The 26547-nt window shown below is 36.7% G+C and overlaps 1 protein-coding gene across 1 annotated transcript in view; it reads left to right on the forward strand.

The window, feature by feature from the left end:
• Window positions 1-13865, forward strand: part of LOC149072914 (uncharacterized) — a 41653-nt gene extending 27788 nt beyond the window's left edge. Inside the window, exons 2-4 of the mRNA XM_089246314.1 lie at window positions 1047-1097; window positions 1926-1973; window positions 13143-13865. Coding sequence (XP_089102440.1) covers window positions 1047-1097; window positions 1926-1973; window positions 13143-13705 — 662 coding nt within the window. The 3' untranslated portion in view covers window positions 13706-13865. The remainder of the gene's footprint in view (window positions 1-1046; window positions 1098-1925; window positions 1974-13142) is intronic.
• Window positions 13866-26547: the final 12682 nt, after the last annotated feature.

Raw genomic sequence — 26547 nt, forward strand, 5'->3', positions numbered from 1 at the left:
AGAAACTAATTTTTTACATCTAAAATTTTCAATTCATATTCATTTTTAATGACAACTTGAGAAAATTTCAGTTTTGAAATGTCCATGGTAGGATATTACTATACATACCCATAAGATAAAGCTTAGGTCATTTCTAACTGCCGGACACATCAGGGAGTTATTTGCTTTCAAAGGAGTATGTGTGTGAGTGGCGGAAAAGCTACCAATCAAAAAGCGCTTGACAGAGTGATGTTTCGCGCCCCCTTTTTCCGGATTGGCTGTTCCGTTTCGGTAGAAAGTCCCCCCCCCACACACACCCCTTCCCCACAGCATAAGAATGTCATCTATCCATCATTTGTGTTTCACGATTAAAGTGTATCAATGGGCCCATTCATATTCGAACGAGAACTTCTTGGAATCACCTCAATGAATAAAAATGTGTATTATCTCATTTCACTTCACCTATGGATATATGTACACACGTTATACACTTCATTTTTTTCTCCTAAAATTTTATCCATATAATCTGGAATTTTTATCAACAATAATATAAATTTTAAAAACTAATTGATCAAGTCACACGAGTGTGTCTGCTAGTTAAATAATCCTTTTTTTGCGGTGTCTACAAAAATCGACTTTTAAAATGGATTGTGTCTTTGTCCAATCCGAGTATTTGGGGTATATTGTAGAAAAATGTAAATTTTTATCTTGTAATATTATATTTTAAAATTTAGTGGTTATCGGTCATTCATCAATTTACGAGTCAAGATCCAGAGCATGCTGTTCTCAGGTACGTAATTAAATGCCGGTTTCTAGAAAATTGTGAAGCTTCTTATGTGATTAGTAGCGACGAGGCTCTCCAAAATTGTAAATTTTTGGTCAGAATACAAATTCGAAAAGAATAAGATAAACATTTTGTCTGATTTTTATTGTTTAAAAAGTTTGTTTCGAGTATTTAATGGTAAATTTTTATCCTGATTTTCAGGAAATGCAAGAACTATACGTGATGTATCGACTTAAACGGGTATTTACTTATTGAATTGATTCTATGAATTTTTGTTTTTCAGATCCAACTTACAAGACTACTTGGAGTACTCTGTCCCCAACTCAAGCACAAGGTAAATAAAGCACGACTTTATAAAAACATTCTGCAACATTGAAATTCTTTCTTGACGTAGCGTTTAAGCAACGCTTTGTTAAAAATTTAAGTGATTTTCACACACATTTTTTGTAAGTAAAAATCATTTTGAGGAATTAAAAGGTCTGATGTGTGTGTGAGAGAGAATATTAGAGATACTTCTTTTTCAACGCTAACTCAATTTCTTATGATCTTTAAAAAAAAATTAATTATCAAAAATTTTTCTCATTACCTTCTACCAGGAATTTTTAATTTTCTGTGGATTAACGGAAATAATTTTTTTTTCCAAAAATTATTTTCCCTATACTACATGGGTTTTCACGCAATTATAATGATCAATTATTGTAATAAAATAAAATTGATTAAAAGTTTATTAACCAAAAAGTTGATTGAAAGGAAAAGCTAAACAAACAGTGAATATTTCTAACTTCTCAAATAAATTATTCGAGTCATTAGTGACCACATATAATAAAATTTTCGCAATTTTATCATAAAAATGGGAAAGTGGTAAAAAATGAATCAAAAAACGCAAAAATACTAGAAGGAAAGACAAATTTATACTAAGCAATTTAAATCGGAAATATTCGATTATGTACGATGGATTATTTTTCATTTTATAATTGAGAGAATTTGTTCATGTATCTATATCTTCAATTTCTATGAAATATTTGAATATTTCACAAAAATAATTAAAATTTTTTGGGTGTTCAAGAAATAGACAGGTTGTGTGTATATTATTTCATGAAACAATTTCAATTAATTTTAGAGGTTTTTCATTATTAATGATATTGTCTTAATCATTTTACAGATCCATACCAAGTTTTCGGACAGACTAGTAGTAGATTGACATCTTCGGGTAAGTGTATTTAATTAATTAATATTTAATAAACATGTGCTATTCGAATAATATGGATGTTTCTACATTACAAAATCTGACTAAAACTTAAATAATTTTAGGAGTCACTTAGGAGTCCACTCAAGGAGTCACTTTTTTGTGAGAGAAACTCTTTCGAAAATTACCATTCAAATCGTTGTACAATATACGGTAAAACCCCACTCAACGGACACCCCGTAGATGCGGTCACCCCTCTTTTACGGCCATATAATAATTTTCCCGTGTATAATAAAAGTATACATTTCAAACCCCTGATTAACGGTCACCCCTCTTTTACGGACAATTTTTTTTGTCCCGCCTGCGTCCGCAAAAAAGAGGTTTTACTGTTACACGATAAGAGTTCAACGTTCGCTCTTTTCACGTCCAAGATCTATCTAGCATTTGAAGCAGAAAGGGGCCGTTCAAGTATTACGTCATCATCGATGGGGGAAGGGGTTTCCGATTTGCTGACTTTTGGTGACAGGGGGGGGGGTGTTTGGATAATGCTTACGTCATCGACCACCCTTTATGAAAATATGAAATATTTTTAATGGCATCTCACTCGGCGCGCCAAACGCGAGAAAAACCTTGCGGTAGTTTGTGGGCACTTGAAGTAACATCCCCCCCTATTGATAAGTGCCCTACACAGAGCCACTTTAGTGATCTCTAAATTTTTCGCGGATCCAAGTGCTCTGGAAATGTGTCCGGGCCGCTTAAGTGCTCTGGAACTGTGGCACGCATCACTTAAATAATCTGAGAATGTGCCGCGGGTAATTTGAGTGATGTAGAACCGCACTGGGGGGTCACTTAAGCGCTCGAAAACTACGTCACATGTCACTCAAGGGATCTCTAAATGTGTCACGGATCGCTTAAGTGATCTGGAACCGTGTCCCGGGTCATTTAAGTAATCTGAAAATGTGCCACGGGACCCTTAAATGTTCTGGAATTGTACCACGGGACACTTAAGCGATCTGTAAATGTGCCGCTTAGTTCATTTTTACAAAATTAGGTTTGAAGAGGGCAGGCCGCATCAGATAACCCCCAGGGCCATATTTGGTCCGCGGGCCAAGGACCTTTATGTGATTTATCATTATATGGCTTAGAAGGTGGGTCGCAATGAATTTATCAAAGATAAATTTTTGGTTCATAGCTTTCAAATAACATTGAAATTAACAGAAATTGATTATAATAAGATATAAAGATATTTTCTTCCGAAATTTCAATTTAAAAAAAATTATTATTTTTGCATTAAAAGATAAATTTTGGATTGTGGGAGGGGGGCACGAGCCCCCTATGTCCCCCCGTGTACGTCTCTGATTCCACCAATATGCGTTAGGATTCAGAGGGGCAGTACTGATGACGAAATTTTGCTGACAAGGGGGGAGGGGTTCAAAAATGGCTAAAAATTTGCTTACGTAATACATGAACGACCCCAAAAGAAAAGCCGCTAAAGCCTCCATTCCCGCCACCTTTCACTGCAGGCTTGTTGACAGATTCTTTCAACATTGAGCTATTTCTTATTTGGGAATGGTTCAGCTGCAATTTTTTTTTTTCTTGGCGAGTTGCGGTTCTTGGCCAACTTTTGCTGAAAAGGTGTCCATGGCAGAGATTCGTTTTAACGTTTTCACCAAATCTTAGTTGGACGATTGATTTTCAAGCATCTGTAACCCTGTGTTCACCCTACTGTCAGAATATTCTCCAAATTCAAGAAAATTTCGATCACCTTCAAAGACAAAGCAGCGTTATAGCGGAGGAATATGAAAAATCACCCTATTAATAAAATTAGTATCGGGACTGGAAAGCACAGAGACAGAGACTTCCGATTTTTATGTTTTTTTGGAGAAAAAAAAAGGATCGTTCCATCAACTCCCCCCCCCCCCCCAATTCCACATAAACAAAACTCTCCAGTTAGTTTTCACTGAAAAATAAACCATTTTTTTTTCGAACCCATAGAGCAGGGGTCTTCAACCTTTCTTGGGTCACGAGCACTAATTAGTCGCGAGCACTAATTATATCAATCATCGATCAAAGAGCATCCTTACAGCAACTTTGACATGAGTATGCCTGAAATCTGTATAATTGTAATCCTTGGATGAAATTTTCACATGTGATTAATTGATCAAGTGCTCGCGAGCACCAAATTAGACACGACCATTGAGCACTCTCGATGCTTCCAGGAGCACCGCGGAGCACCGAACAGGTTGAAGATGACTGCCATAGAGAATATTTTATTTTCATTTATGATGTTCCAAAAGAATTAAAATGCCGTACAAGTTGACAATATTTTGATTTCCATAAACATGCGGAAAAATTTATGAATTTTTAAAAATCGAAAGAGAGGTAATATTTTGTGTTGTTCAAATGCGCAATTATGTAGCAAATGAACGTCAATTGATTGAGAAAAGCTCGAGTAATCAATTTTCCCGACTGAATTCGTTCGAATAACTAAAATTTGTTTTTTTTCTGCATCAATAGGTAGACAGGAATCAGCGCAGCCATGGCTTACTCTGTTTAATCCTTTATTTAACTGACGGTATTTTAAAGTACCAAGTTAGATAATTTGTTTGAAAATTGATAAATTGTTTCAAAACCATTTTTTCCCTTTAATTAGAACTAAAATGGCCTACCAAGTAATTTACATGATAACTATTTATTATTGTCATTGCATTTATATACTTATAATTTAATTTATTACAATTCTACTTTTCACATTATTACTTATTCTAGTTTTCGCAACGTGGTATATAAAGGGTTAACGAGTCTCTCCATTTACGAAGTCATATTTTTTGTCTCCGAAGAGTGACTTATTAACGAGGTTTGACAGTATTACTGACACCCCCCCCCCTAAAAACTTATACAAAAAATTAATAGCTTTAATATACAGGGTACATAGCAAATCGGGGTATGGCAATTCACTGGCGAAAAATTATCCAAATATTGGATAATTTTTCATAAAATAAAATAAAATAATAAATATAATAATATATATATATATATATACGCTCTCAAGGGAGAAATGTTCTATCTGTTCCCATAGCTTAGTTGGTAGAGCACTCGTCCGGCATACAAGAGACCGGGGTTTGAGTCCCCGTGGGAGCAGAGATGAATTTTCTTCCTTGTAATCATCATCTCCAAAAATAACTAGTCTTTCGAGGAATCTTGTATTAACGTGTAGTACTCAGATATGTCATTCATGTTGCAAGGGTGGTATAGTTATTAAAATAAAATGTTAACTTTTCATATGGACACCCTGTGCTCAAGAACCCAATTACAAAGTTGTTGCATTTTCTCTTCTGATGTTAACAAAAAAATTCCATGTTTCTAAGTGCAATATTCACTGAGGAAAGTTGGGGAAAAACAGCTCCAAAAATGCTGAAAAACCGTTTTACCCGCATTTAAAGCTATTTTTTCCAAATTTCCTCCGTTTTTCGAATTCGGATATCTCAGTGCACTTAGAAACATGGAATTTTTTGTTGGTATCAGGAGACAGGGCAACAACTTTCTAATTGGGGTTTGGGACACACGAGGACTGTATAAAAAAGTTTTTTTTATTTAAATAACTGTACAACCCATTGAAACATGAATGACATATCTGAGTACTACGCGTTATTTCGAAACTTTTTCTAATAGGAAGTATACCTCTAGGATCAACAGTTCGCCAATAAAATGCCATACCTCCTGTCACAGCCTCTCAAACCAGGGCTGTGACAAGCGGTTATCAAGTTAACTGACCATAGTTGTTAAAATTCCTTAACTTCTGTTACTTCAACAACTACAGATTGTCACTTTAAAACTTGTAACTACCATGATTACGAATAGTGGCTTTGAAGCACCGGAGCTTTTTTGTACATAATATAATTAGCATAATGACATATAGATCTCTTATTATTAAAGCAACTTTTAAACCACTTTTATAGTTTACTAGCTATAATACCCGGCGTTGCCTGGGTTTTCTTCAATGAGGCTTTTTGGATCATGCGATATCTCCCTCTTTCTTTGACGGACATGCAAACCGTGTCAAAGTTAACCAATATGGCGACTTCCAGCGCGACTCATGAAAGAAACAGATTTAGATTTAAAGAAACGTAGAAATGAATATTTTTTCTCCTTTTAGGGCGCTAAGTATTTCGATTCCCTTCCCTCCCATGAACTTCAAGTTATCCATCTCTGCCTATTTCAGCTTCCAAAAATGCTTAATTAAAGCTGTGGAATTTCTTCGATGTGTTTTACGGGCCCATAATTAATTTTAAAAAACATCCTAAACTATATGAATTTATGCAGTTGAATATTAAAAGACAATACAGACACATTTTCATTTTCGAGCTTAAGAAGATATAAATAAAAAGTTGAAATCAATGTTATTTTACATGAATATCCAACTCAAAAGTAGGTCCAGCTAATTACTTCATATTTAATTTTTTGGGCTTCGTATATCTCTAAGCGAACTCAATATTTCAAAAATCGAGAATTCAATACAATTTCTAAAATTATTTATGTGACAGAAAACCCCACTAAATTTCCGCATTTCTAAGCTAAAATCTGCAATTTTAACACTGATTTCTATGAGGATCACCCTTACCTGACCCTCAAAGCGATGATGATTATGACGTCTATTCAAAAAGCCTCATTACTGAGAGTATTGAAAATGTGGCAAACCATTATAAAGGCATATGCACATCTGAAACGCATTGCTAGGGAACCACGGTAACCAAAGTAAACGTTCCGAAAGTAACTGTTGAGGTCCAAAAACCATTGGTGCTCGACAGTTTTTTGCCCGTTTGGGGCATTTGCCCTGCTCTGACGAAATTTTAAAGTAGCCTATCGTTTAAGTCGGGTCCCATTTGGTATATATGCAAAATTTGGCGACGATCGATCTAAAATTGTAGATTTGTATAGAGAACATACACACAGACAGACAGACAGAAAATCAATTTTATATATATAGATCAAGTACGATAACATGTATTTTATTCACAAATACGACAGTTTAATCAACAAACAAATTTCAAAATTTCTTCAATAGTATGAAAATTGATTAATGAACTCTTTCTTACTAACGTATAAAAAAGTTTTTGAAAATATAATGTACTAGAAAATACACACATAGCTTGCTTGCACGACAAAAGTAATAGATATGTATTGGCCTATTACATTATAGCCTCGTTCACATGTACAATAAAACATCCCGGGAAGTTCCCGGCAACGGGGATTTTCGCTACAAACCGTTCACATGACGTTAAGTTTATGCCGGTAATCCCCCCCTCTTCTTTCCGGAAGTCGTCACTGGTTACGTAGGTTGAACGGAAGTGATTGATTCAAGATGGTTGACGAAGGAGCTTATAGCAGTTTTCGCGGCGCAAAGGATTATGGGAGAGAAGGTCGTTGTCGACCTCCAATCCACCCCAAGAAAGATGGGCTTTTTTTGATGAGCTTCTCTCCCACCTTTTTCTTCCCTACGAGGGGAAAAAAGTTGTCATGCCGGTAATTATCACCAAAGCGACCCCCAATCTTGCACATGTGAACGGTGCTTAAGAGTAAGTCGTATTCCTTACTGGTTACAAAATTAAATAGTTTAAAAAATGCAATTTAACGGGAAATTTTCCAGAATTATTGAAAAAACTATTTCCAGAATTATTGAAAAAACTATTTCCAGAATTATTGAAAAAACTATTTCCAGAATTATTGAAAAAACTATTTCCAGAATTATTGAAAAAACTATTTCCAGAATTATTGAAAAAACTATTTCCAGAATTATTGAAAAAACTATTTCCAGAATTATTGAAAAAACTATTTCCAGAATTATTGAAAAAACTATTTCCAGAATTATTGAAAAAACTATTTCCAGAATTATTGAAAAAACTATTTCCAGAATTATTGAAAAAACTATTTCCAGAATTATTGAAAACAAATATTTTCAGAATTAATGAAAACAAATATTTTCAGAATTAATGCAGATTTATATTCAATGAAAGGATAATTTCAGAGTCAATGAAAATTCAGTTCATTTAATGAGAAAATAATATCAGAAGAATCGATGGAAATTCATATTTAATGAAAAAAAATTCAATATATATATAAATAAAATTCTGCAATAATATAGGGACCCGCCCTGCTCCACTCGGAGCCCTCAGCCCCATTGAGCCCACTTGTTAGGACTCTAGTGTGTGAATCCGTGAATCTTGATACTGCAGTATAACTTATTGTCCCTCGGGCTTCGTGAAATTTTTTTTTTTGGCCCGCAATGTCTGAAAGTTTCAATGCCGCAATGTCTAAATTTTCACGACAGTGACTGTATGTCACTGCCTGTCCTAAGCATGGGTGAAGTGCGAAGGAAAAGTAATGCGCGGAGAGGGAAAAAAATTTTATCAATCAACAATCGGTATCAGTAGGGGGGGGGGGGGAGCATCCAGTGCAATTCGGACATAGATAAGAAGAGTGAAGAAGAGCAATTCGGAGCCCCCCGCCGATCATCCACTGCAACTGACCAGCACCTACTAGAGATAGAAGGGCTCCGCACGCTGCTTGTAACGCCAGTAAGCAGTCCATTTTCCCTCAGAATATTCAGGTTAAAAAATTCCCTGCTCGTGCCATTATCATCGTCGTGCGGAAAAGAAATGATAGGGCTCAGAATTGGCGATTTCTATGCCCCACATCCAATCACTATGCGGTATTTGTGAGCCGTTCAGGAAGATTCTACGCCAAAATAAGAATAAACGAAATCGCATGCTGTGTTTCAAAATGTGGCAAACTTGCTAGGTAGTCTGAATGACGTTTATGGCAACCCGTGCGGAGGCCCTGACCCATCTCCGTTTCAATACCCCTGCCATAAAACGAAGTTATTTTGTAATATATTTTTTGAAATGTCATTATTATACGTTCTAGAAAATATATAGGGTTGTCTTGACCTGTTTTTGAAAAAATATTTCAAAAAAGTCGTTAAAGATAGAGAAAAATGGCTCAAAGTATTCGAAAGTGAAAGTTTCAAAGGTTTTTTTTTATTATTCACTAACAATTTCTCATGTGCACCTTTAGTGACGCGGAGAATGTCAAGCCTATATAGCATTTCTCGCCATGTTTTGCAACACAGGTGTTGCAAAGAATGCAAGTGAGGATAGAAGTGAAACAGCCTAGAAATATAAAAAACACTTTAAACTTTAAGGGGGTTGGTGCATGTAAATTTTCACAAAAACACATTTTTGAATTTTTCAATTCTCAAATACTGTGAAATTTTCTGCGTCTAACTATGTTCAAGTTTTTGTTCTACTGTACTAGAAATATTTTTAAAATATTTTATTATAAACTGCTAGCAGGCATTATATATGCTAATGTTTTCCATTAAAATGCTCTTTCCTCAAAACTAAGTTTTTTGTTAGATAAGAAACATTTTTTCGAACACCACTCATTCAAATCTCTCGAAATTTTGTCTCTCAACACTATGGTGTTATATACTGTAACAGGAGGATTTTTTATTAAAATTATTTTAAAAACTTTTATGGCACTAATCGCCAAAATATGAGTAAATTTTGACGATTTTTTAAAAACCTACATGTTATTGAAGTTAAAATTCGAGAAAAAAATAACCAACAATTAAAATCCTAAATGCTCGGGTTAAATTTTATAAAGATATCCATAGTATTTGAGGGGGAAAAATCGAGTGCCTACAGTGAATAAGAAATTTTTAAATATTCCTTAAAGGAAGGAAATTTTTCCCACAGGAAAGCATGGGATCATGCACCACCACCTATTTGAATGCTTTGAGCCGTTTGTCTCTATCTTTAACAGCTTTTTAAAATATTTTTCTCAAAACAGGTCAGAAATTCTGGTCACACGGAATTTAATGTAAGTGCAGATATATGAAAAATTAAAAAAAACCCACAAATTTAATTGCAATTTTGGTGGCAACAGCCCAACAGAAATGAAGTCAATAAATTACTTAAAAAACAACAAAGTTTTTCTCTTTTGCATCCACCCATTTTACTTCTATCCTTACTTCCATTCTTTGTAACGACCATGTTACAAATAATATGGCAAGAAATGCTATATGCATAGGCTAAACCAGTGTTTCTCAAAGTGCGCGTCGTGGCTCCTAGGCTCATCGCCAACCTTTATCAGGGGCATCGCGGTGAGCTGGAGATATTGATTTATATGCCTATTTATACTTTAAAGTCGTTTTTTTATGAGTGAAAATATCTACTTAACTATTCTGGGGAGCCGTAATTAAACCATTGATTGGGCAACGGAGCCGCGGGTGAAAAAAGTTTGAGAACCACTGGGCTAGACCAATGGTTCTCAACTTTTCAGTCGATTTCTTCTATGACTGCAAGACCCGGTCATACACACAAAAAATTAGAAATAATTCTGAAAAAATTGAACGCCGACTGACTCACGGTCCAGTTTGGTTGATTTCAGGGCGCGGGGGGTACCGGACAGCGTCTAGGCGGTTGAGAAACACTGGGCTAGACTTCCTCCGCGTCACCTAAAGGTTTTAGTAAAAATTCGTATGTAAAAATTCTGAAATAAATACCGTTCAGAGGTGCATTTGGCTTTTTTTACAGGAATTTTGCTGCTCTTCTCCCATTCTAGTCTAATTTTCTTGACTACTCTTTTCTTCGAATTCCACCCTTTGCTATAACCCCCTTAGCCTTCCTTCCCTCCCGCAAACACACCTGTGACTCAAGTCACTCTTTTAACCACTCCCATGCTCACAAACTCTCTAAGTCACTGTTTTGGTCATTCACATACTTATACACTGGTTTGGTCATTCACATACTTATACACTGGTTTGGTCATTCACATACTTATACACTGGTTTGGTCATTCACATACTTATACACTGGTTTGGTCATTCACATACTTATACACTGGTTTGGTCATTCACATACTTATACACTGGTTTGGTCATTCACATACTTATACACTGGTTTGGTCATTCACATACTTATACACTGGTTTGGTCATTCACATACTTATACACTGGTTTGGTCATTCACATACTTATACACTGGTTTGGTCATTCACATGACTGCTCGCTCCCTGTTTCGGTCACTCACAAACTTACACACGCTCTAGGTTACTCATTTGATCGCTCTCTGACATGGTTTCTTGCATTATAGGCCACTCTTTTGATCATTTACGCGTTTACACATGCTCCAGGTCATTCTTTTGGTCATTCACATGCTTGCTCACGCGCTCTTTTGCTCACTCACCAAGCTTTCTTGGCCACGCACTGGCCTAGTCACTTGCTGTCTGGGAAGAGGCGGATTCATTCAAGTTGAAACGAATTTTGACGCATTTCTCCCATTCTACTAACTTTCTTGGCCACTCATTCCTCAAATTTGCCGCCTTTCTGAGCTTGCCGCCCTGGGCTATAGCCATGCCCCCCACCAAGGGTAGGGCTAACAGGGCTCCAGTTTGGGGGCCCGAGACAAAGCTCATTAGTTTTGTTATTTTTACATTATGAATTCACTGTGAAGGGCCCCGTCAAAGATTTCAGCCTATCTCAGCCTAGGGGTCCGGATCAAAGATGTGGGGGGGGGGCATGGCTATAGCCCACCAAGCCTCCCTGTAAATACGCCACTGGTACCGCTCGTAAAGTTTTGTACCGTAAATTTACTCACGTATAGGACGAGGTACTCGTTCAAACACAAAAATGTCACTAAAAGACAACAAAAAAAAAATCAATAAAAAATTGGAATTAATTTAAGAAATAACTCCAGAACTAATGATAATTTTGACTGATTGAGAATGATAATATTCGGGATTTATTGAAAATTCAATATTGATGAAAAAATTAAAATCAGAATCGTGGGGAGTAAAATAATTGAAAATTAATCATTAAATAATCGAAAATTGATGAAAGAAACAATCGAAAACAAACGAGAGAAATAGTTCCGGAATTTTTAATGAAAATTATAAAAGGCATAACGTAAGAATTGTGAAAGTTTTCAAAACTTTTGGAGCCCCCCTGTTTGATTCAGAGCCCTGGGCCAGACACAGGTGGTGCCAACAGTGTCGTCAGAGCCGAGGACGCAGTGGGTGCTCAAACACGCACGCACGCGCGCGTTCACGTTCGCCCCCTAAAATCAGGGCCGCAACTATGGGGGAGCTGGCGGGTCTGGTAGACTCCGGATGACAAAGTACTTAGTTGTGGCCCTGCCTAAAGTTTTATGCTTTTTTCAGTGAATAAACGAAAATATATAAGGAGTTGAGTTAATATAAATATGGTTTTCTTTATTTTGATCTCTCATATGATACCTCGTCTTATATGCGAGTAAACACAGTATATACACAGGGTATCCTGTAAGTACTAATTCGGCCTTTATTTCATCAACCATTCGTCGTAGAGACATGAACTCCACATTCTGGAGCAGGGCTCCTAGACTGGAACCTTTAGCAGGCCCCTAACTCAGGCTTTTCATGTTCCCTTCTGTAGTGAATTTATAGCATGAAAAAAACAAAAAAATGTTGATAATTGTCCTGGGCCCTGTCAGCCCCACCCTTGGGGGAGCCCATGCGTAGAGGTATAGTTCTAATTTAAAAAGAGCTCAACAAATGTGTTCAAAAATCATCGCTGAGATATTTGAATTCAAAAGTTAGAGAGAAAGTTGAGTTGGAAAAGAACATCATAAGCTAACGGAAAACGCTCCTTTCCCTCATTTACGCTGTTCTTCCCCCAACTTTTCTCTGATTTGTGATACCTCAACGAATATCGCACTTACCAACAAGGATTTTTTTTTTTGATCGCCTCAGGGGAGACAGAGCAAGAACTTTCTAATTGGAAGTTAGAGGACAAGGGGACCATATTAAAATTTAGATTTTTTTATGAATCACTGTCTTTTCAGTCTTAAAACTGGTACAGAGTAATTTCTGAACACATTTTGGGCATTTTATAAATTGAAACCATACTTCTACGACGAACGGTTGATGACATAAAGGTCGAATCAGGATTTACAAGACATCTTGTGTAAAAAATGTAAAAAAAAACTTCTCTTTCAAACTTTTTCAGCCGTTTGTTTCTATCTTTAACAACTTTTTTTTTTTTTTCAAAACATGTCAGGACTTCTAGACCACCCTGTATTATTGAAAAATTTCATTTATTCTTATCCAGTGTAAAAATTAAATATTTAAATAATCTTTCTTTGTATTATCCAGGAAGTGGCCAAATACAACTGTGGCAATTCTTACTAGAACTCCTTTCAGACAGTAGGAATTCAACTTGCATCACCTGGGAAGGTACCAATGGTGAATTCAAGCTCACGGATCCCGACGAAGTAGCTAGACGTTGGGGCGAACGGAAGAGCAAACCTAATATGAATTACGACAAGCTAAGCAGAGCCCTTCGATACTATTACGACAAGAACATCATGACCAAAGTACACGGCAAACGATACGCTTACAAGTTCGATTTCCATGGCCTCGCTCAAGCAACTCAACCGTCTGTGTCCGATCCATCATTGGTATACAAGTATCAAACTGACTTCTTTGTTCCACGGTATCCACATCCCCCGAAGCTGAACTTTGGTGTGTCCTCTCATCATCATCATTATAGTGGAATACCTTCGTCATCTGATAGTACCATCTTCACGTCACCTCCTCCACCATACTGGAGCAGTCCTGGTTCGGCGGTGTATTCCAACATACCTCCGAATACACCTCTTTCCTTATCTCATACCCACGTCCCGGCTCATTTACCATCGTACAATCATTATATGTGATTAATTTTGTTTTCCTATGCATTTATTACTCGTGGAAGTTGATGTGGAAATTTGCTGATGACTATAAGGATGTTATCGACAGGGGAAATGGTTCGAACAATTCATCTTATGTGGATACATAAAAACATATTTCATGTAATAAATGGAGTTTAAATCGTTTGAAAAATCATTTATTCAAATATGAATTGATACACAGGGTGTCCCGTAAATTCGTAAATTCGTAAATAGTTTAAAAATTCACAAACATTGAAGGAATCGGTATATTTGAATGCGATTTGCAAAAAAGCTATTCTCACGAAACTGATTTTTTTTTTTTTTTTTTTTTTTGGTGCAGAAAAAATAGTTTCAATTTTTGTCGATAGAGGAGCAAAGAAACCAGTCCGGCTAGAGCAGCGGTTCTCAACCGGTTCCACCCGCGGAGCCCTTGGGGCTCCTTGGGCACTCTCCAGGGACTCTTGAAGGAAAAAAAACAGAAAACTTTAAAAAAATAATTATAAATATTTTTAAATATAAATAAATCAGTAACTTTGATGAATAATTAAGAAATGGGGCTACGGGGCTCCACCATAGAATTATTTTACTAAAAAGGGCTCCGCGAGTGAAAAAATGTTGAGAACCGCTGGGCTCCGACTCCAATTATGATTCATGATTGGACCTGAACTTTTCTTCAATCTCTTTTATGTCCGAAACGTTTATAAAGCTTCAGTGGGTGATTCGTGACTTAAAACAACTTCACCAATAGTGCTTTATCCATTAATAAAAACTTTAAGCATCAGAATGAAAATTTATGTAAGCGCCAGTAACAGGAAAATGATCTGTTAATCGTACACGCTGCATTTTATAGGACTTTGATTTGCATATTCGTGCCAGGATTACACTATAAAAGTTTTAGAAAAGTTCTTTCATAAAACTTAAAATGCAACCAATAAGATCATCAGTTGCATTTGCTCGAATGTTACTATATGCTTATTCGTTGGATTTTTCAAGTTTTATAAAAGAGCTTTTATCAAATTTTTATTGTGCGATTCCGGCCTCAGAGTGATTTACTTTCGTGCAGTGCTTTCTACCGATAAAATTTTCAACTAATTTTTTTTTTCCTGTACCAAAAATATCCCCTTTCGCGAGAATAACTTTTTCGCAAACCACATTCAAATATGCCTTCAATTTTTATGAATTTGTGAACTATTTAATTATTTTGTGACACTCTGTAGTTGCTTTATGTGATATTGAATCGGTTTCATTAACGATGTGAGATTACTAATAAAAAAGTCTGATTTGAGCTTTGATGCTCAATGTTACACACAGATCGGCTCTAATGACTCTTATAAATACAGTATAAAATAATTCACGGGGGGGGGGGGGGGTATTGGCATCTGAAAAGACATGCATAGTTACAGATTGTGCAGAAATGCTGAGAAATATAATCACATAGCATAAATATGAACACACTGAACAAAAACTGATGGGAATTCAGAATTAATCAAAAAAGTAATTTCAGTGTTGATGTGGAAGAAATAATTTCAGAACAATTGAGAATTAATGAAAAGAATAGTTCAAGAAATATTGAAAATTTAGATTTATTCGAAGAAATTATTTTAGAAATATGGAATATTCACAGAATTAATGATATGAAAGGTTTTCGAAATATTGAATTTAAATAATTGGAAAGAAATGGTTTCAGAAACAACTGAAATTCAGAATTAATGAAAGAAATTATTTCATAATTCAAAATAAATAAAAGAAATAATTGAAAATCTACAATTATTAAAAAATCAGAATTTGATGAAGCAAATAATTTCAGAATTAATGAAGAAATAATTTCTGAATTTTAATGAAGAAATAATTCCAGAAAAATATTGAAAATAAGAATTAATGAGGAAAATGATTTTTTAGAAATACTGTACTGAAAATCTAAAATTAGTCAAAATTCAGTGAAAGAAATAATTTCGTAATTGATGGAAATCACTAATTGGGGAAGGTAATTAATTTCAGAATTGATGAAAATTGAAATAATTTAATATTCAAAATTATTGAAAAGAAATAATTTCAGAATTAATTAAAACTTAGAATTAATGAAATAAATCAGCGTTTCTCAACCTATGGTAGGCGGACCAGTGTTGGTGCGTGACGATGGTATCGATGGTCCGTAGGCAAACGGCAATTCAAGTCTAACTGAATGAAAAATTATTCAGTTGTTGTAATTGATATTACTGATATCCACATGGGTTCAAATAAAAATTATACTTTCATACCTCAAAAGGTTCAACCTCATTAAGTTCAATCATACTTTCATACCTCAATAAGTTCACCATACCTCATTAAGAAAAATGCAGGAAATTACGATCCCAAATACGGGATTTCACTAATTGTAGCCAAAAAATTCAATTTACGACGAATTTGCTAATTACTGCTAAAATGGGTGAAGGGCGAAGAAATGAATGGCCGCTAAAAGTAAACAAAAATGTATTTGGCGAAAAAACATTCAAATGATGAAATGACCACATACTACAGGATTTCTCAAAATCCACTATACAAGAATTACACAGAAACAAGCTTCCTGTTAGGTTCACAACACGGACACGCAGTGCCGCAACTACGAGGGAGCAGGCGGAACTGGTGCCCGGGCGCTGAACCATAAGGGGCGCCAAATTCCCCCTTTAACTGTTTCTTCTACATGCAAGGGGCGCCAAAACTCCGGCTTGCCCCGGGTGACAAAGTATCTAGTTGCGGTCCTGCGGACACGCACGCATATCACAACATGTACCAATTCGTTAGAAGTTCCGCAGAGGAATATGGATGAGATGCATGTGTGGTTTAGTAGTATTTCTCAAAGTGTGCGTCGTGGCTCTTAGGAGCGTCTCCAACCTTTGTCAGAGGCGTCGCAGTGAGCTGGAGGTATTGATTTGTGTGCTTATTTATGCTTATAAAGTGGTTCTTTCATATGAGAAAATATTTACCACAAACTATTCTGGGCAGCCGCATTTGAAACACGAATTGTCAAGGGAGTGAGAGGGACAAAGGTTGAGATATAAATACGATAAAATACTGAACGTCGCCGATTGCCAACAAAAAAGTTGCCGTAAGTCATCCAAATTCTCAATTGTAGTAAAAATCGCTGAAAAATTGAGGGGGGGGGGGGGAAATGAATCTGACGAATATCTGAGTTTAATATTTGTATTTATAGCCACATAAATATCATAATTAGTTATGAAAACACTGTTTATTCACAATTTTAATGAACATTACAAATTCAAATAAGCATCGTTTGAAAAACGGGACAAAAGGAATAAAAAAAATTCGGAACAACCGCAAAATGCACAATACTGGAATGTAATCTTGTAATACGGGATACAAGTGGTTCATCAAATTGTTTCATTCATTTCACTGGTCCTTTGGGTTCAGAAAGGTTGAAAAACGCTGAAATAAATTAATTCGGGATTGTTAAAAATCTAGAAATTATAAAAGAAATAATTTTTTAGAATTGATAAAAAATCAATACTAATGAAATCATTTTGGGTCCCATTCGGGTTCGAGCCACCCGTGAAGACACCACTGCATACTATGACCCATCTTTAATTACTGTCGGCACGTTATATCACAGCCTACACCCTAGATTTTATATACCTACTTCAAATGCGAGCATCTGAATAGATGTAACCAGCTGTTAAAGTCTCTCCCGGCAGGTAAGAGGCAGCAGCTGAACGGGATTCTTATTATTACCCGTTGTAAGCCTACTCACATCAAAGATTTACAGGTTTATTCCGTTAGTTTGGTGGGCCTAGTCTGTACGAAATGTAATCCTTTCATTCAGCAATGGTGTCACCAACCTCTTAATCTGACCGAATGAAAAGTTCTTGACATCTGCTTCGAGATTGTCCAGGTAGATTTATCGGAAAGCTATGCATTCACAACTGGAAAGCGGTCGTCTAAGGTTCTTATTAACGTCAAAATTCGACTACATCTGTTGCATGACGACTTTTGTATTATCAAGAACAGCGTTCTCAACCTATGGTCCGTGGACCAGAAGTGGTCCGCGATGACAGCATAGGTGGTCCGCAGGCGCACTTGATAAAATTATTCACCCGTTTTAATTGATAATATCCATATGGTTTCAAATAAAAACCTTCATACTTAGGTTCACCTAACATCTCAGAGGTTTTTCAACCTTTTTCTAGTCGCGAGCGCTGCCTGTACCCATCATCAAAAGAAGAGCACCCTTACTGCAAGTTGCAGCTTACTTGCTTGTTGAAAAATCATTTAATGCAATTTGTACAGGGTGTTTAATTGAAACGTTGATCAAGTGTATGTGAGTACGAAATCGGACACGAGCATCGAGCACTGCTCTCTGTGCTTCAGAGAGCAGTGTGGTGCTCGCGAGCAACGGGTTGAAGAGGGCTACCTTACATCATCGAGAATAATGTAGGAAATTGCGATCCTAAATACGGCATACCACTAAATTTTGTCAAAAATTGCAATTTATTGCCTTAAATGCAATTTGCTAATTACTGCTAAAATTGCTGAAAGTGTGTTGAGGGCTGCTACAAATCGCAATAAACAAAAATGTATGTCACGAAAAAAAATTATTCAAATCATCTGATGACCATATTTCATTAAGGAAAATAAAATTCGGTTAACTGAGATCTTAAATAATAATCCATTAAATATACGGGACATCACCAATTGCCATCAAAAACATTGTCAGAAGTAGGCACAATCACCAATCGCAATTAAAATTCCAAAAAAATTGAGAACAAAATGTTAAACCTGACAAATATGTGAAATCAATGAAGCTTTCTGGATCACGTGATATTTTGAGGGACATACAAGATAACCAATATGGCGACTTCCTGTGCGATTCATGAAAGAAACAAATCTAAATTAAAGAAACATAGAAATATGAACCGTGTTTTGTTCTTTTTATAATGGGAATTTCGATTTTTTTTTTTAACTTCAAGTTATCGATCTGTTTTTCCTTCAAAAAATGCTTGATTAAAGCTGCGGTTCTTCGATGTAATTTATATGGGCCTATAATTAATTTAAAAGCATCCTAAACTATATGAATTGATGCAATTGGATTATACAGCGAATAAGCCCTTATTTCAAAATTAAATATCTATACAACAAAGATCAATAGAATTATGTGGTAAACGGTACGTTTATTAGCAAAACTGTAAGAATGTTGTACAGAAATTTCGAAAATTTAGTTTTTTTTTAAATTTTTTTAAAATTAAAAAAAAAAAAACTGCAGATTTTGAGGTTCCTAAAATCCTCATTTGCGTGAAGAGAAACCACTGCATTCGCCTAAAGTTACTGCATGGGCTGCCGTATGCGCCAGAGGCATTATCTTCGTGCGAGAAACGATTACTACCGAACGTTACGTTACAATTTTGGAACAATTTGTCAGCACACATGGCGCATACCGCAGCCCATGCAGTAACTTTAGGCGAATGCAGTGGTTTCTCTTCACACAAACGAGGATTTTCGGAACAACAAAATCTCCAGTTTTTTTTTTTTTTTAATTTTAAAAAATTTAAAAAAAAAACTAAATTTTCGAAATTTCTGTACAACATTCTTACAGTTTTGCTAATAAACGTACCGTTTACCGCATAATTCTATTGATCTTTGTTGTAGAGATATTTAATTTTGAAATAAGGGCTTATTCGCTGACCACCCTGTATAAGACAACACGGAGACAATAATTCTCATTTTCCTGCTTGAGAAGATATAAATAAAAATTTGAAATCAATGTTATTGCATGAATATCCACCTCAAAAGTGGGTCTCGCTCGTTATTTTATATTTAATTTTCTAGGCTTCGTATCTCTAAGTGAGCTCAATACTTCGAAAACCAAAGATTCAATTCAATTTTTAAAATTATTGATGTCCACTAAATTTCCGCATTTCTACGCTAAAATCGGCAATTTTAACATTGATCTCTATGGGAATCATCCACTGTATGTCCCTCAGGAGTGATGCTGATGATGATTATGACGTCTGTTCGAAAAGCCTCATATTATTTATAATTTGCGTCTTAATTTTCATAATATAATTTTTATTATGAAAACGCTGTGTATATTCACGAATTTTGCAAATATTACAAATTAAATAATCGTTGGAAAAAACGGGACAAATGTATAAAAAAATCGTAACAACGAAAACTACGGGAATGCCCCGTAATACGGGACACAAGAGGTCCGTCAAATTATTTCAGGCATTTTACTGGTCCTTGTTTTCAGAAAGGTTGAGAAACACTGCTTTTCACCAATGTTTCTCAAGATGGGAAGTCCCCTTGTGGCCCTGTGGAAGGGGGAGGGAATTGGATGATTGGTAAGGCGGGGGGGGGGGGGCTCGCGAGAGGAAAATATGGTCCAAAGAGGACCATGGGCGAAAAAGGTTGGGAAACACTGCTTTACACGACATAAATAACATAATGGATATGGAAAGCGTTGATAATACACTCGTGTGCAAAATTAAGAGAATTTGCACATTTGTGTTTGTTTCCACAAAAATTACTGAACCAAAGGTACTAATAATGCCACCGAAGAAGTATGCAAACATTCAGTGTGGAATACGTAAGTATATACGTGCGTGTGGGCGGAGCTGTGACCACGGAGGGGATGATGAGGGCACGAGGCGTTTTCCACGATTCGTGTGCTTGTACTCCTCGGCGACATTCGCTGTGTTTCTCGGAAGAGTTTGGTAAGTTTTATAAGCTATCAGGGGTAAGATGAGTAGCCACAAATGTATGGATGGCGGAATGAGATGGAGAATCGTCGGTAGATTGGAGGCATGGCAAAACACAAGTGCAGGTGACTACAGAGCTCGATGTTACGCCCAGTGTCTTCTGCAATTTGTGGAGACAGTTTCTGGACACTGGATCCATATCGAGAAGACCTGGACAAGGTCGTCGAAGAGCCACGACGACAAATGAGGATCGTTACTTGGCACTTTCAGCACGGCGTCACAGGAGTGCTACAGCATCGCAGCTCTCACGTGAGCTGCATGCTAGCACTGAAACTCAAGTTTCACGGTTTACTGTTGCCCGAAGGCTTCATGAAAGAGGGCTTTATGCAGGAAGACCCGCTGTTTACGTCCCGCTCACTGCAGCACACAAGAGAGCGCGTTTAGCATGGTGCAGACAACATCAGCCTTGGACCAGACTTCATTAGAGCACCGTTGTCTTCACAGATGAGTCGAGAATTCAGCCTGGACGCTCATGTTGGACGGCCGCACATCCCGCCACGTGTTTGGCAGAGGGTCCGTGACTGCTAGGAGGTATAGAGAGGAGTTCTTAGAGCCCTATGTTCGACTTTTCATTGGCGCAGTTGGCCCCCGGCTCCTGTTCATGGACGACAACGCTCGTCCACATCGGGCTCACCTGGTCAACGATTATCTAGAAAGTGAGGATATTCGGCGTATTGATTGACCAGCCAGATCTCCTGACCCAAACCCTATAGAACATGTCTGGGACGCTCTTGGGAGGGCAATTGAATCTCGCCATCCCCCTCCGAGAACCATCCCGGACCGATTGCCACAGAGCCTCCTCAACTACCTCGTGTCCAGTATGCCGTCACGTTGTGCGACCTGTCTGACTGTGAGAGGGGACCATACCCCATATTAGACTCATTTTCGGTTCGATCTCGCAACGTGGATTTTGGACATTCCTGCAATAATGAGCTTTACTGACAATCATGCGTGCGCACTATGACTTTTGTATGGTACATCTCTTTCTCTGTTGTAACTGTGTATTCGTACCAAATTTCATTAAAATCTGTCCACTATTTTTTCAGAAATTCGACATAATGTGCTAAGTCTCTTAATTTTGCACACGAGTGTAAAAGGAATAGAGTCTAAGGTAAATGACTACTAGGCCAAGGAAACCACTGATAAATGACCGCTAAAGGGCCCCCAGAGTGGGATTTTTAATGGCCCCATTTGTAGTGAATATTAAGTGCAAACAACCAGTGCCGTGACTAGGCAGGTGCAACAGGTGCACCCGCACAGGGCCCAGAAGGGGCCTAAATGCAAAAATTCTTGACACAATAATAGCTAGTTCTGCACTGCAAACAACCATATATAGCAATAATAAGAGTCCTCCCTATCGTGCCTACGTACGCAAGACCTATCCTTGGTGAGGAGAGGGGGGGGGGGAACAAAAGCCCTGTCATCTTCTCTCTGTGTGAAGCCATGCATACACATATTCTAAAGGGCCGCAAAATTATTTTTTTCTGAAAAGATATTTTCACAAGACGTCTAAAATTTTAAATCTGAGATTGGTGCCACCTCAACTGCATAACAGGGCCCTGGGAAATTAGGGTGCTCTGAGGCTCCTACTAGCCTAGGAGGTATTATTAACAAACGGGCTAATCCGGGCACGGCACGGGCCTTGTTGGTTCTATTGGAGGGAGAGCCTCTCTCTCAGATAGATTTGCTTGTCAATTAACATCAATTATGCCAGACTTGTAGATTTCTGTGCATTGCTCTGCCTGAAGGCCCACGATGATGTCAAGATGATCCGGTTGACGACGCAACCCAAGGTAAAAAACCCAGAAGGCTTTTGAAAGAGGCCGCATCATCAGATCGAAAGAAGTAAGGCAGCCCCATGAAAGATATCCAGGTAGATCAACACTACAGAGGATTACGTCATCTAAGCCCAAGCTGCCCTAAAACAACGACTGTACCCAACATCCAATCACAGATTCATCAGGGTAGGGTCGTATTAAAGCATGGGTCCACCTGCGGTCATCAAATGCTTTGATGAAGTGGGGGGGGGGGGCGTGATTATGAGATTTTTGGTGTTATGATTTTCCAGAGTAAAAAAAAATGTCTAAATTGGTAGCCTATACTTTTAGGCAGATAGACGTCCCAGATCATAACTTTGTCCAGGTGGGCATGATGCTGTTGAGACGACCCTGCATCATCGCACATACTGGTTGGGTAGCATAGGCGGAGATAGACTTGGAAGTCTGGGGGGGGGGGCATGATGATGATGATGATGTCCATTCATATATACATATATACATCAGATCAGTCGACTCCTTCTTTGATGCTGGGGGGGGAGCAATGCCCCCCACGCCCCCCCCCCCGTATCGCCGCCCATGTTGGGTAGGCCCTTCTACTACTTATTTCCATTATACGTACTGATTTCATTACAAAAATGAGCGTACATAAGAGATCGAATTTAAGGGCCCCAATAAAAATTGTGAGAGGGATGGCTGAGAACCCCAATAATCTCCCCACTTCCTACACTTGCTGGAATCTCGTAGATACGTGATTTCTCTCCCTTTTTGGGGGCCATGCATCAGCGTATATTACTGGAGAGAGTATGACGTCAGCGGTCTTCGCCTTGGCAGTGCTGACAACGTTGTCCGCAACATCATTCATCGGAAGATCACGTGACTCGGTGAATATCTCTTTCTCGGTGCTATATATCTCCGTTATTTTCTTATAACATCAATAGGAGTTTAAGGCCAGTATTACACTATAAAATTTTGATAAAATCCCTTTTATAAAAATCTAACCAATAAGGTTATTGGTTACATTCTAGAAAATACAACTGTTGACCTTATTGGCTGCATTTTTCAAGTTTTATAATAGTACTTTTATCAAACTTTTATAGTGTAATACCGGTCTTAAACAATAAGTGAAAGAAGTAATTTCAGCATCGATGAGATAATTCCAAAATTAATGAAAGAGATCATTTCAGCATCGATGAGATAATTTCAAAATTAATGAAAGAGATCATTTCAGCATCGATGACATAATTCCAAAATTAATGAAAGAGATAGTTTCAGCATTAATGAAAGATAATTCCAGCATTAATGAAAAATAATTCCAAAATTAATGAAAGAGATAATTTCAGCATTGATAAAAGTGATAATTTCAGCATTGATAAAAGTGATAATTCCAAAATTAATGAAAGTGATAATTCCAGAATTAATAAAAGATAATTCCAGAATTAATAAAAGATAATTCCAGAATTAATAAAAGATAATTCCAGAATTAATAAAAGATAATTCCAGAATTGATGAAAGAGATAATTTCAACATAGATGAAGTGATAATTCCAGAATTAATAAAAGTTAATTCCAGAATTGATGAAAGAGATAATTTCAACATAGATGAAGTGATAATTCCAGAATTGATGAAAGAGATAATTTCAACATCGATGAAGTGATAATTCCAGAATTGATGAGAGATAATTCCAGAATTGATGAGAGATAATTTCAACATCGATGAAGTGATAATTCCAAAATTAATAAAGGCGATAATTCTAGCATTAATGAAAGATAATTCCAGAATTAATGAAAGATAATTCCAGAATTAATGAAAGATAATTCCAGAATTAATGAAAGATAATTCCAGAATTAATGAAAGAGATAATTCAGCATTAATGAAAGATAATTCCTGAATTAATGAAAGAGATAATTCAGCATTGATGAAAGTGATAATTCCAAAATTAATGAAAGAAAAATTCTGGTTTTAATGAAATAGATAATTTTAGTTCCAAATTAAATGAAAGTGATAATTCCAGCATTAATGAAAGATAATTCGGAATTAATAAAAGATAATTCCAGAATTGATAAAAGATAATTCCAGAATTAATAAAAGATAATTCCAGAATTAATGACAGAAATAATTTCAACATTGATAAAAGTGATAATTCCAGAAATATTAAAAGATAATTCCACCATTAATGAAAGATAATTCCAGAATTAATAAAAGATAATTCCAGCATTAATGAAAGATAATTCCAGAATTAATGGAAGTGATAATTCCATAAATAATAAAAGATAATTCCATAATTAATAAAAGATAATTCCAGAATTAATAAAAGCTATTATTGATGGAAGAGATAATTTCAACATCGATGAAGTGATAATTCCAAAATTAATAAAAGCGATAATTCCAAAATTAATAATAGCGATAACTCCAGCATTAATAAAAGATAATTCCTGAATTAATGAAAGATAATCCCAAGATTATTGAAAGGTAATTCCAAAATTAATAAAAGCGATAATTCCAAAATTAATAAAAGATAATTCCAGCATTAATGAAAGATAATTCCAGCGTTAATGAAAGATAATTCCAGAATTAATGAAAGAGATAATTCAGCATAGATGAAAGTGATAATTCCAAAATTAATGAAAGAAAAATTCTGGTTTTAATGAAAGAGGTAATTTTAGTTCCAGAATTAACGAAAGATAATTCCAGAATTAACGAAAGATAATTCCAGAATTAACGAAAGATAATTCCAGAATTAACGAAAGATAATTCCAGAATTAACGGAAAATAATTAAAGCATTAATGAAAGATAATTCCAGAATTAACGGAAAATAATTAAAGCATTAATGAAAGATAATTCCGGAACTAATGAAAGATAATTTCAGCATTGATGAAAGAGATAATTCGAGAATTAATGATATATAATTTCATTTATTTATTTGTGTCCCGACAAGACTTGAGGGGGCCCTGGACAAACAGTCCTTGGAAGGTCTTCACAGCTGGGGTCGAATATGTTTGGTCAGTCATAGAATATATTTCATTCAAATATGGAGCCGTTATTTGTTAGGGTGCCCAGGACAAATGCCCCACTTGCCCATGCAGAAATAGTGAACAGCCCTTACAGCATAGGGCATGGGGCCCTTACCTGATAAATTCATCATGTAGAAAAAAAATATTTATAACAGTAAATATCCAGGGCCCCGAAACCTACAAACCTACTTGATATTAGGGTTATTCCCCCTCTTCCCCCCCCCCCCCCGTCAGGTGGACCCACAAATGTTATTATAAGCACCAAAATTGTATGAAATTTATTAAATCACCGAATTTTTTTTTTCATTTTATATAATTAACTAATTTTTATTTCCTTTAGGGCACATGCCCCTTAGAAAGCAGTCTCGGGAACACCGTGCTTCCGCCCCTCCCCCGGAGAGAAGCAATGAGTTCCGCTACCGCCTGGATGTACCACTTACTTATTTCATAAAAATTCTCGAAAAATTACCGCATATAACATCATTATGCCTCCCCCCCCCCAAAAAAAATTTTGATGCCAACGGAATTTGAAAAATTTTGATGCCAACGGAATTTGAAAAATTTTGATGAAAACGGAATTTCCTGTATCAAGTTGGTCCTAATCCCTCCCCCACAATGCCCTCTGCTACCTAGGACATTGCATAAAAAACACCCCTTATTTCAGTTTTTCAGTATATTCATAGAGTGAAAATTGAAAAAATTTCAGATTCCAAGGGGCCCGTATATATATATATATATATAGCCCCAGGCTATAGCCCTGTCAAACTTTCCTTTATGGAGACTACCTACAGCTACTACCGCTTTCTCCTCGTCAATTCGAAGCCCCTCCAACCAGACTATACTTGAAAAATTACGTCATACCGTAATGTTTAAACCCAATGTGTTGACCAATCAGAATCGAGATAACCAAGACCGTTAGCAAGACCGTTGTCCACTACGGTCCACTGTATTTGATAGGGACAGAGTACCTTTGTGAAGGTATATTGCCTGTAGAAGGTCCATAGTCGCCATTTTTTAACTGTGGCCTTTGATTGAATACTTTACGTATTTGATATTTCTTTGCTCTATGGTCATATTGGAGCCGCCGGAGAAACCCTACGACGACCCTGTTCCTGGCCCGAGTGGCAGGAGAAGTCGGCCCAGGGTTCGTGTAAGGGGATTTTCAGAGAGTCAAATAGCTTCACGCCGGTCCTCAACATTTGATATAAGCCTAAACCTGTCCATAGACATAAATCGAAGCCTATCTCTGGAAAGCGGCCGAAATGCATTTAGAGGTGCAAGCAAAAGCTGGAAACACACAAGATCAAGC

This window comes from Pholcus phalangioides, unplaced genomic scaffold (assembly GCF_987345545.1).
Source record: "Pholcus phalangioides strain wild (caught in Gottingen) unplaced genomic scaffold, Ppha-v1.0 ptg000017l_1, whole genome shotgun sequence".
Lineage (NCBI taxonomy): Eukaryota > Metazoa > Arthropoda > Arachnida > Araneae > Pholcidae > Pholcus > Pholcus phalangioides.